The 12,213-nt window shown below is 38.2% G+C and overlaps 1 protein-coding gene across 1 annotated transcript in view; it reads left to right on the forward strand.

Annotated features, from left to right (window-relative positions):
* Positions 1-343: 343 nt before the first annotated feature.
* The window catches only part of notch1b (notch receptor 1b), a 38,059-nt gene continuing 26,189 nt past the window's right edge, over positions 344-12,213 (forward strand). Inside the window, exons 1-2 of the mRNA XM_043238787.1 lie at positions 344-680; positions 2,152-2,224. Of these exons, the coding sequence (XP_043094722.1) occupies positions 623-680; positions 2,152-2,224 (131 nt within the window). The 5' untranslated portion in view covers positions 344-622. The remainder of the gene's footprint in view (positions 681-2,151; positions 2,225-12,213) is intronic.

Below are 12,213 nucleotides of genomic sequence, written 5' to 3' on the forward strand. Positions count from 1 at the left end.
TTTGTAATTTTTTAAACGTTTCAACAATTAATTTTAGTTGAATGGACTACAAAAGTAGTTCTGCAAATGTGGCGCCTCCTACAAAAGTGATTGAATGTAAAATTTCTGTAATATCAATTAGTTGAAGCATTTATTTATTTCTTTTTTACAGTGTATGCTTTAATCAATATCCACATTAAACTCGTTATGTCCTGCGTTCTTTCCACGATGATAGAAACATTACCGCAGTTTAAACAGCGTCGACTAATTTCGTTCGGAGGTTTTCCCGCTTACATGTTTCGAAATCCCCAACCGAGTTTAAAGGGAGGGCGTGTTTTTCCCACTGCCATTTCAGAAAGTTTGTCAAGTAAATGAATAGCCAGGGCTACAGCTCGTGAAGTGGTGTGGCGGAAGGAGCCTCTGGATGAGAGCAGGAGAATGAAGCCTTGAATACATGATCTCTCTCATTCACTCGGCTGAGACTGCACGAGCAGCACCGGAGCCCGCGAGCGCAACACACAACTGCTGTTTTTTGGATCTATTTTTTTTTAATACTTACGTGATTCGTTTCCTTTTCTTGAACAGACCAATGTTGGATATATGTTAAGCCTGCGTGGGATCCCACAACTATCCATAAGAAGGAATGCATCTTTTCCTCGTGAATCTAATTCTTCTGATATCACTCTTTACTTTGACTCAAGGTACGTTTCACGAGATGCTTTCTTTATTCGCGCTTTCTACTTTAACGTTACGCTCGACGTGGTTTCTAGCGGTCTAAGTTTATTTCTGACGTTTATTGTGAAATTAAACACCTTGACCGAGAGGAAGGCACTTGTTGCGCAGGGATGTCAGTAGGCTACTCAGTTCACTTGTTTTAATCGGCATCAAGAGCAGACACGATAAGTCGTTTGATATATATCACATACAAAAAGGATGTTCTGTGGACTTTAGCTTTGTTATCTGTAACGGTATCACGAAGTATCTATCGAAAACACTATGTTGGACTAACACAGCTAACTTGTCTGAAGTTTTACTCTAACGCGATATACATAGGCTATCCAACTTTTATGCACGGTACGTTAAAGTTAGTTACGTTTCGTGCGTCGCTCGTAATGATTCAGATTGAACGCATGGGAATGTGTTTTTGTATCAGTTACACCGCATGGCGGTTTCAATACTAGTTCATACAAAAGTGGCAAATAGCCTATTGGTCTAGCGCAGTTGGACTGAAGTTTCTACACTTTTGCAGTTAGATGCTACCCAACGCACATTATGGCAAGCCGTTTGTATTGCTTGCAACTATCATCTATTTTTATGTTACTGGTAGCCTGCTTATTTTTAAATATTAATAAGTAATTTTAATCTTTTGTAAAACAGTGTCTCAAGTTAGCCATCCTATCCATTGCATATAAATACTTATTCAGTTTCTTTTAGTCACTTTTCATTAATACCATTAATTAAATTTTTACTTACAGCTATTCAATTCTGACGCATGCATTCCAACTGGAAGCTACATGTTTTATTAACTATCTATTCATATATAACGATATACGTTGAAATTGTATACTTATGAAATATATTTATTAGAATGAATACATTCCATTTATTGCTAGTATTTTAAAGTCCTGATTAGGCACTATGTGTGACGCATAAAAAGCTATTTAACGAATCAGATAAGAAGCAGTTATAGTGGCCAATTAAATAGACAGTCATTTTAAGAAGATATACTAGCACACTGAGCACTATTCATTACTTACCTGTAGTTAAAGTAGTTAAGTATGAGAATAAGTATGAGAATAAATATAAAAATAAAAAAGTAACATTAACATGTATTAATTGGTTTTAAAGAATAAATGTTAAAACAGCTTGCCATGATACATTCCCCAGAACAGCTGCAGAATGAAGAATGCTCACAGCAGTGTGCTGTCAAGTCCCTCTGTCCACAAACATCACTTTAAGGTGTTAGGAGTCACACTTTCTTTCTGGATTTGGTCCCGTATCTTACCAACTTTTGCATAGTTTGGAACCAAACTGAAAATTTAAGAATGTGTAAAAAATGCTATTATTCATATTTAAAAATGAAGGATGATATCACCTTTGGCAGTATATAGGCTATGGATCGACTCGTGCAATGCTCAATAGAAATATATAACCCTGTTACTATGTTTCCAGGCCTGGAATGCTCAGAAAAATGCCAAAATGGTGGTACGTGTGAACCTACTGCAGAAGGCAGGGGAGAATGCAAGTAAGTAACTGAACTCAATTACATAAAATTGCAGTTTCTGTGCCACATCAGTACCCCGGAGGAATTTAATACATTGCTTCAGAACTGCACACATCACTAATATGAAATTCATAGCGATCAGATTCCAAAAGATGCATTAAAAAACTGTGGTGTACGAGATCACAAGCGATCAGTTCGAATCCCAGCCTTCTAAACAAAAGCAAAGTGTGCTTCTCTCCTCGAAGAGCATGGCCTCAGCTAATGAGCGACATACACAACCTCTGATGAGGAGGGCCTAGGGCATCACCCCCCTTGGGCTGGTCGTGAGTACGGGCCACTTCTCCAGCCCAAGTCTCGGAGACACCCGGAGCCCTAAATCTTATTTCGCTTTTCTTTTATGGAACGACAGCTGGGGTTTGCCAGAAGCTCGGCGACCATTGTTCTCCAGTCTAGATTAATTCTGTGTGACTAATCTGTTTGAGGCTTCCCAGAATGCCTCAGGCCCCCCCCCTCCTCGCGCGCCCTGCCCCTGCTCGGGTGTTTTGTCCTATTTTGAAGGCCCATTCACTCTCTGTGATTTACATTAGAAGGACAGATGGCAGTAGAGTGTAATTGGACTGGATGTTTTCATAATTGGTAGCATTGCACCATTGGAAAATCAAGAGCAAACAGGTTGCCTCAGCTCACATACCATCACATAACATTCATTTCTCTACTGCGCTCGAACACGACGGTCGACTGCTTCTTTGCTCCAATTGTGTGGGTCGATTTTCTAATAGGGTTAACTCTCTTTGGCCCCTCTGTACGTTTTTTACTTCAGCAGTGATGTGAATGCAGGATTGGGTTGCAAGCATTTGGCCAGGGTTGCATTGTCTTTCTCCGGCTATCAATGAATTTATCAGGGTGGCTATGGAGGAGCACACTGGCGGGGCTCATTTGAGGCGGGATGGTGGCGGCTTTGTTTTTGGCCTCCCTCAGTGGACTGCGAGCACATGGAGCCGCGCTGGCGGTGGGCCACATCTTAATTCTGTCTGGCAGCCTCCCTGCCTCAGTCGGGCCACAAAGCCACCATTGTGCCCTATCATACTCAGACTCCTCTAATTAAACATGGAGATACAAACGAAGGCCGCTCACCCACTCGGGATGGCACGTTACTATGTCTAGTACCTTTTATCTATTGTTCAAATGCAACTGGTGGACAAACAAATGCAGACTGGTGGTCCTGCAACATGTCTGACAAACTTTGGCAAAAAGTGAGTTCGTAGGTCAGTTTTGGCCACGCTGTCCCTCTAATCAAATGGATCCATTGTGAATGCCCTAAAATGCTTTGTGACATATTTTGAGCTTTTATTTGCCGCACTGTAAGAAGAGAAAATGCGCAGTTAATGTTTTCTTAAAGAGGCAGTTCTTCCCCCAAACCTGTTGTTCCGAACCTATATGGCCTTTTTTTTCTTCTGCTGAGAGCAAAATTAGATATTCTGAAAAATGTTTTTTTTTTGTGCATAATGAAAGTCAGCAGGCTTTGCACCCCTTTTGACTTTGATTAGAGTTGAAATATTCTTCTTTAAAAGGACTTAATTTAGGTCATATTAAATAACATTTCTAAACAATATAACAAGTACACATCATTTTCTTTGTTAACAATTGATAATAGTATTAATAATGTTTAAACATGTATTACATACTATTTAACTAGTTAATTGTTCCAAAAGAGATCAGAAACCAAATATTGTTATTGTTAAGTTCATGCAGATAAAAGGTAAAGAAAAAAAACACATTATAAAAAGTGAAAATGTATAAGAATTGGTTACATTTAGTCAGTGTTTTTCTTGATTAAAACAAGTTAATTTAAATATAAAAATACATTATATTCATTGACAAGACATTTTATATAGTGTAGTAATTTGTGTAATGTTTGACATGAAAGGTAAAATCTATATAGAAACATAAAGTTCAGGTATAATTTGAAATCAAGCGCCGTTCAGCTAACTATATTGTTTTGGGAAGATGTGTTGGTTCTACTTGACATTCCATGCCAGGAATACCAAACACTCATATCTGGCACTCTGACAGACACGTAAAGGAGTGAGTGAGTCGTTATCTTTGACGCTTTGGCAAGGCCAGAAGACCAACTGACAGTAATACAAACCAGCTTCCACATCTGAATTCCTTGTATGTATGAGGGACGGCAGATTTGAATCAAAAGGATTAGTGTTCGACAAGGAGATGAGAGATGCAAGACTGGAGGGAGATGGGGAGAAGTTCACATGCGAACTTCAGACCTTCCGACTATGTCTTTGATGGCCGGCTGTTGATGTAATGTGCAAAAAGAGCTCAGTGCCTTCCGATTGGGTCCCAATAGAGTCATAAAGATTTGAATACAGAGCTAAAAAACTGATGTTGGTGGGATAAACCTCGTTTTAATTTACCACTAACATGCATGCATCTAATAATTTATCTCATACTTAGAGCGTAGTTGGATAATTGCAGCTTAAATCAAATTTCTGTGGGTTGGAGTTGAACCTCTGCACTTGAAAAATACGGACTGCAGAAATTTAGCTAAGCATGTACAATCACTGATCAAATTTTTAGTTAATGCATACTTGCCGAATGAAAGCATTGATATATATATATATATATATATATATATATATATATATATATATATATATATATATATATATATATATATATATATATATATATATTTATAGTCCCGAGTTTCTAAATTTGAGCCAAAATGGTTGTAATGGTCCATGTGTGGTATGTCTCAAGCTGTAATCCAGAATGACCCCTTGATTGCGTGAGATGGTTTCCTCGGTTTGCTTTCTAGAGATGAGTTTCTTACTGTATTTTGATGCAGGAAACAGACACCAGTGCCAAAGGAAGAGAGTTGTTGTCCCTTATCATATCACCACAGAGGGCTAAAGCTGTTTGGCCAATTCTTGGCAGCTTTATGGCACAAAGGTGACCAAAGTGACTTGTGTTGGCGAGTTGAAATCTGATTCTGCCCTATTTCTATCAGGAATTCAACAAACTTTGATTGTACATTCTGTTATTGCCAGATTGTGTTCTGTATGTACAGCTGGCCAAGTACAAAAAAAGAAAAGCCAGAAAAACACACCAGGAGTGTGTTGTTTTTGTTTGATGCTTTTGACCTGAACCATCTGCCTGTGGAACACAGCATTACAAGTGATCAGTATCAAGGTAAATAATTCACCATGTACAATGACTGCTACTTACACCATAATACCCGCTAATGCCTGTGGGTTTTCTATTCAGCCCTGGCAGTGCCAGATGTTAAAAAGTTTCCTCTTACATTGTCACACTGTCAGAGGGGTTGAGGACATTTTAATAAAGAAATCCTCTTCCTGTTAAGTGTCCGGCATCATTATGCTCAAAAACGACTACTTAGTGCCGCAAAGGACATCTGAAACATTAACCTTCTCCCTAGCCTCATAAAACCACCAGGAGCAACACTCATTAGAAAAGTATTGGGTCCGTTAATGGCTACTCCCTGTCCCTCCACGGATCTGTCGTTCCCATAGGGTCCCTCAGTACTAGGGACAAATAAACACAGGCGTAATGAACACTAACAGATGTGGGCCTGGAGGATCAGGTCTCCTCTGGTGATTACAGAGAGAGTGCGAAGAGCCCGGGGCCCTTGTTTCATAAAGAACAGACAAGACTCAAAGACTCCTCAGAGTTAAACTCCCCACTACAGGAAATTAGGGTTTAAAAGAGAGTAGATTTTGCGTCATTGTAGCACTGCCCAAGGGAACAAAACAGGCCAGTGGTGCAACGACCTTCTTTACAAAACCTAACAACTGTCTTACAGGTAGCCTCATCGCACAAACAACTAATGCTAACTAATTGGCTTTAGGAATGTTCTGGGCAACTTATTAACTAAGCTATATTAAAGGCATTCAAGACATAATGCTTGTCTAGTTCAAAGCAAAATCACAGTAGGTAAGGTACTTACAATACAAATTAAAAAGCCACTAAATATTACAATAAACTTAATATTAAATAATAGTTTGAATATACAAAAGTAAATATAGTTTACATAGTTTAAAATAAAATTATTTTTAAATAATGCATTTATTCTATTAGGCCACAAAAACCCCATTAATGTATCATAAAAAGGGTCCATACAGCTCTTGTTGTCTTCTCATAGTCATATGATAGCTTTGCGTTAGAAACAGACTGAAATTTAAATTGTTACCGATAATCTTCCCCTCCAGTGAGCTGTTAACTCGAGAAGCTTTGCAACCGGATCAGTCTGATTTATGAAAGAATCATTCAGGCCAGTTTTGTGAACTGGATCATGTCTATGTGCTAGGGCGGGCTTTAAGATTTTCTGTGAATAAAGTCAAAAGAACAAAACTTGTAAACTTCAGACAGACATGGAATCTATTACAGTAATATGAAATACATTTATGTCCTTTTTGGAAAAAAAAAACTTTATATAGAGAACAACACAGCAGCTTAAATACTGAACAATAAGCAAATGTAAGTGCTTCAGCAAAAACACTAGCTTCTTTTCTAGTTGCTTTACTGCAAGTCTGATATTTGCTTTTTGTAAGAAAGAAATAAGAAAAAAAATATCTATGGTAATTAACATTATGACACACATAACACTTTTGTAATAAAACATCCTTTAATTACACATGTAGTATGATGTTCAGACATCACAGTGCTGTTTTGGACATTCATTCATTGTCTTTATTTACAGTATTCTGTATTCAGTACTGTATTCAACCATGAAAGGGCTTCCAAGTTAGACTTTAACTTTTTGTTGTGAGAGACAACCCCCTTCACTTTGTGACCTTTCAATGGCAGATGGCAGATTGGAGCGCAGTGGGTGGAAACCCCCTGTGTTTCATCTGGCTGAGGGTCAGGTGTCAACAAAACATCTGCTCTGGCCTGGGCCAGCATTGCAGCGCTAGTAAAGTCCTGTTGTCATGGGCTACTGGTGGCCACAGAATGAATCCCATCACTTTTTAGAGGACAAAGGTATTTCTGAGAGTATAGTGAAGGTAGAATAACAGTACGGGGTCATTCTCTGGTCACAGAATCAAGCGCAAACTAGTTCTGTTTACAGAACCTGTGATTTATTTTTATGGGCTTTTTCTGTTTGTGTTAAGGATGGAGATTTGTAAATGGAGATTTAGTTTTGGGGAACCCTAATTATAAATCTGGCTTTTGTCAAGAGTCAAGAAATGCTCTGATTGTTTTATAGGACACAAGCAAATCAACAATGCATTTTTCTTTCTTGTTTGTGCAAGAGATGAGAGATGAGAAGGTTAACTCATCATATTATATATATTTGTAGGGATTGGAAAAATGAAATGAATTAAAAATGAACAGCAAGCAACACACAGAAAATTTAAATTAAAAGCTGCTTTTGTCCTCTTTAATGTATTTTTATCTTAGTAGGCTACCCTTTTGTTGTCTAATGCCACTTTAAGTAGCTTGATTGCTAATGTGACAAGCATTTGCCAAGTTAAAGAGCAAACTGGCAGGGTTTCCTACGGAGCTCCTCAGTGTACTCACCGTAATTCCCTAATGTGTGCTTTACTAGCAGAAGCCAAGGCTGACTAAGTGCCCTATGTATTTACCCCCTCAAGAAGTGGGACTGTTTGCCAGGACGGGCAGGTCTAGTAGACTTTCAAAGGTGGTGTGATTTTCCGCAGGGTGCCGTTAAGTGCGGCTGCCAGGCCTCTCCACTGAGGAGTGCTGTCAGGGATGGGGACACAGAATGGGGTGAATTTTTAATGTAAACGGTTACATTCCAGCAGGGCCGTGGACTCCTCCCCTCAGGCGATGCAAAAATCCCATAAACCAGGTTCATTTTTTTTTGTCTCAGAAAGCTTGTGAGTCAAAGGTTGATCCATCATGGAATCCTACTAGACATATTTTGGGAAATTAAACTGAAAAACAACAAAAGTTGTCTTTTAGTGAGCTAGTCTTGCCAGACTGAAAGTGTTTGGCTTGTAAATTACTGTAGTTAAGTCGATGTCTACCCCAAATACAGTAACTACTAACTCTAAATATTGAATTCAACATAGAAAAATATGTGATATTGCTTTTCCAAATCATCCAAATCCAAAATGATTTTTGCCAACAGCAGTAAATGGCACAAATTTTCTAGGAAATGTACAAATCTAGTAGAGAGTTTACTGTACATAGTTATTTCATCCCGTTTCTGGAAAATTACGGCTTGTTACTGTAAATCATCCATCCCAATCAATGTAATGATATTTAGTCATTTGAGCTAATTTTGTGCCACCAGAGGGTTACTGTAAATGGTGTTTAAGTACCAATATCTTTTAACAGAATATTTTAGTATTTTGTTGTAAATATTAGGGCATTAACAATACCAATAAATATTTCTGGCTATGGCTCAAAACTGATATTTAAAACCCGAAAAACCTAACCCTATTTTTTTGTGTATGAGTGAAAAATAAAACACTGTTAATTTAGGCAACACATTATAATTTATTTTCTAGATTTTCTGGATATTATTTAAGATTAGGCTCAGCCTAAAAACAGGCTAGTTTTACTAGATTAACATTAATGTTGCTGCTAACTAATGCACACTTAACATAAAAACAGGGAAATTAATTAAATGTCCAGTAATCCAATACTCATGAATCTATTAAGTACTGTCTGATAACAAACATATTGTACCAATACTAATACCGATTACATATATTTCTAAATAATTTACCGCATGTAAAATTAGTAATATTATATGTATTTACAGACACTACTTTTGAACTGTGGTGTGTGTATATATTTTATATTACATATAAAATATTATAATCTAAAAAGTAGTATGCAAATAGATATCGAAACCAGCAATTAAAGAACCCTAGAAGCTTTGTAACTTTTAAAAGCATGAAAGTAAGTTGTTTTCAGCCAAGTGCTGAGGTGTATGATTCAAAAATGACCTCATCATCCAAATATACCAGGAACTGCTGAAGATGAGAGGAGAAGGCGGGAGTCAAAGGCAAATGTGGAGGAGTGTGTCTACAGCTCTAGCCTAGCCAAGTAGGAAGGAAGTGAAGAGGAGGCTGGAAGATTAAAAAGGGAGGCCATGATGAGAACAAGAGGGATAGAGAGGTGACCGAGGGATGGGATGGAAGGGAGGGGAAAGAAGAGGAGGTTTAACAGCTGAATGCACACTCAGAGGGGTTAGAGGCACCCAGACTGTGGTCAGCTCCGCTCTGAATGGCGGCAGGAACAATGGGCCTTCTCATGGAGCCTGTCTGCTCTGCTCTGTGGTGGGCAAACCATTCAACTGCCTGCTGCCTTGGCCCTCTTATTCTCTTTGGGAAAGTGTGAGGGGAGTTTATGAGTAGGGAGTCGGGTGCACTGTGACCAGCAGCTGCCGCTCCCTCATTAGCATGCGCACCTGCTCCCTGAGGCCTTTCTGGAAGGCCGACACAGGCCCTCATAACTGCACACAGTGATGTGTTGTCTGGGTTAAATCAGCCTAATGTTTCTGTATCGGATCTCAATTCTCATCGAAGGGGCGATACCATCTTTTGGATAAAAGAGAACGATAAATTATGAAATCAACTCCAAACCAAATACGTAACTTCCTCTCTAGTCCAAAAACATTTTATTACAACCAAGCTGTCAAAAAATAACAATATTATGAGATATGTCAATACAAGTTCGTTCTACTGTTCCTGCTGCTGCTGCATTTCTTAAAGTTTCTTCAAGTTAGAAAAGACTTGTAAATGGATTACATTATGATGAATGCTTCTAAAGTTACTTTGTTATAGATTACGTTATTCATACGTTATTTTGCTTTAAAATATTCTGTTCAATTTGTCACTTTTGGCTCTCTGACAGAACTGCGTGAGTGTTCAGGAAGAGTATTGTAGCTGGATCAACTTCTCTCTGTTTATGTCTATGACGAATCACGCAGGTGCTGCGCTAATCCGCGGCGGTACCTGCCCGAACCAGTCTAAAATTCTGAATATAAGCAATTATTACAGGTGTACTGTAGTGATTCAGGATGAGCCAAAAACACAATTTGAAAAATAGATATTATATAATTTTTTTTTTTTTACAATTTTGAAAACAGTTAATGGTCATGCTGACATGCAGGTCAACAAGTAGACTCAAAGATTTCTGTTTATAATGTTCGATTATTGTTTTCCTTTTAAAAGTATTTACTTTTTAAGTTTACATTTTTATGATTTTGTTTATTTCCTTTTTTCCCGATAATCAGTTTAATTCAGATCACATCACAACACACATTAACATATTTGTTGCTGCTTACATTTCAACGCCGCTTTAAAGGCGCAGCGACAAAAAAAGGCTATTTAATACTCAGGGTAAGGCAAAATCTAAAAAAGTTGCTGGTGCAAAATAATTAATAAATGGACTCCTGTGAAGAGAATTAAAAAATAAAAATGTACACTATGACCCTGTCAGTAGAATTTGAATTCAATAGATCTGAGTTCACAAGTGTGAGGGTGTTCCACAGACCGGAAGCCTTTTCTTCTACTTTGGAACTCTTTTACAACGTCAAGATTGATGACACTTATGTAACTTTAGGGTTTATTGTTGTTGTGCTGGGGATGCAGAAGATGTTTGTGTTGTTTGTGTAATACTCACAAAAACCTAAACGAACCTCCAGAAATGTGCCGGAGTGACCATAGGACAATGGGAGGAAAGGTAGCATTGTGGGCAGCAGTTCGGTTCCCACCGTGCACTTAATGGTTTTGTCGTGCCTGGTTCTCAGTCCCCTGTGTTTTCTTTTCTTGGTTGAAGTCATTGGCCATCCTAATCCTGGGAGAGACGCAGTAAAAACATCCAACCCACCGAGGGGGGCCCTGTTTGGATCAGAGAACAGTGCACTGGGAATGTGTTGAGATATTCTGGCTGCCCCCCGAGGCCAAAAACATGGCTTCGGTATTCCAGAGGCTCTGGATGGCTTTAGCTTTTTGCAAAAGGTTATTTCAGCATAGTCATGTCGAGGGAGGGCCCCTTTTGTGTCGCTGAGTAAAATCGGCAAAAGATTACTTTCAAGCCAACCCAGGAAAAACCTGTTATGAAGTCTGTACGGCTCTTTTACAAAGTTTTCGCTGTGCCGTCTCTGTATTCCCAAGGTTCTGATTGATGCTGCAGAGACCCTGTACTGTAGAAGAATAGCCGGCATTGAGGTGGAGGAAGACAGCTTTGAAGTCCTGATAATGTTAGGCCTGGGTTCAAAGACCCTTGTATAGACAGTGCCTTGTCTTTGCAGTGAATGAATTCAGATTCATTCAGAAAGACTGAGGTGCTCGTTTTTTCTTCTATGAGCCGCGGATGGATGGCTGACTTTCATAAATCCGTTTTGAAATAGGATTACACCTGTGAAGCACATTTACCTGTGAGAAAACCTTAAAGATTCAAAAAAGCACAATTGGTAATGGGCATTTGGACCAATTAATATGCAGCAAATTATGAGTTTATTGAAGCAAACGTCATAGTTATTGGTTTGTTAATAGCGTGAATTGGACCTTAAAATAAAGTGTGACCATACAACCAATTATATGTTAGCATGCATGATATTAAAATTCTGGTCAATACAGATAAGGGGGACAAATATTTTCATGTTATGCCTGATAAATGGCTAATATTAAAATTACATAATAGTTTATCTAAATAATATAAAACAATTCTAAAAACTAATATAACTGTATATATAACTGATATGTTACCTATATCACATACAGCGGTGGAAAGAGTACTAAGAAATCCAAAGCACGCACACAGAAAAAAAGTGATTAAAATGCATCTGATTGACAAATTGTGGTTGCATACAAATACATGCACACTTATTTCTGTGTTGTTGTTAGTGTTGAGGTTATTTAATCTTCGTACATTTAGTTTAACTGCACTCTGTTTACCATTCAACTGAACGATGTGCATATTTTAGAAACTTACATTGTTTTTGCTTCATCTATGAAACAACTACATCCTTCTATCAGTCAAGTTTCTATTGA

The sequence above is a fragment of the Puntigrus tetrazona genome, chromosome 5, assembly GCF_018831695.1.
Source record: "Puntigrus tetrazona isolate hp1 chromosome 5, ASM1883169v1, whole genome shotgun sequence".
In the NCBI taxonomy this organism is placed as follows: domain Eukaryota; kingdom Metazoa; phylum Chordata; class Actinopteri; order Cypriniformes; family Cyprinidae; genus Puntigrus; species Puntigrus tetrazona.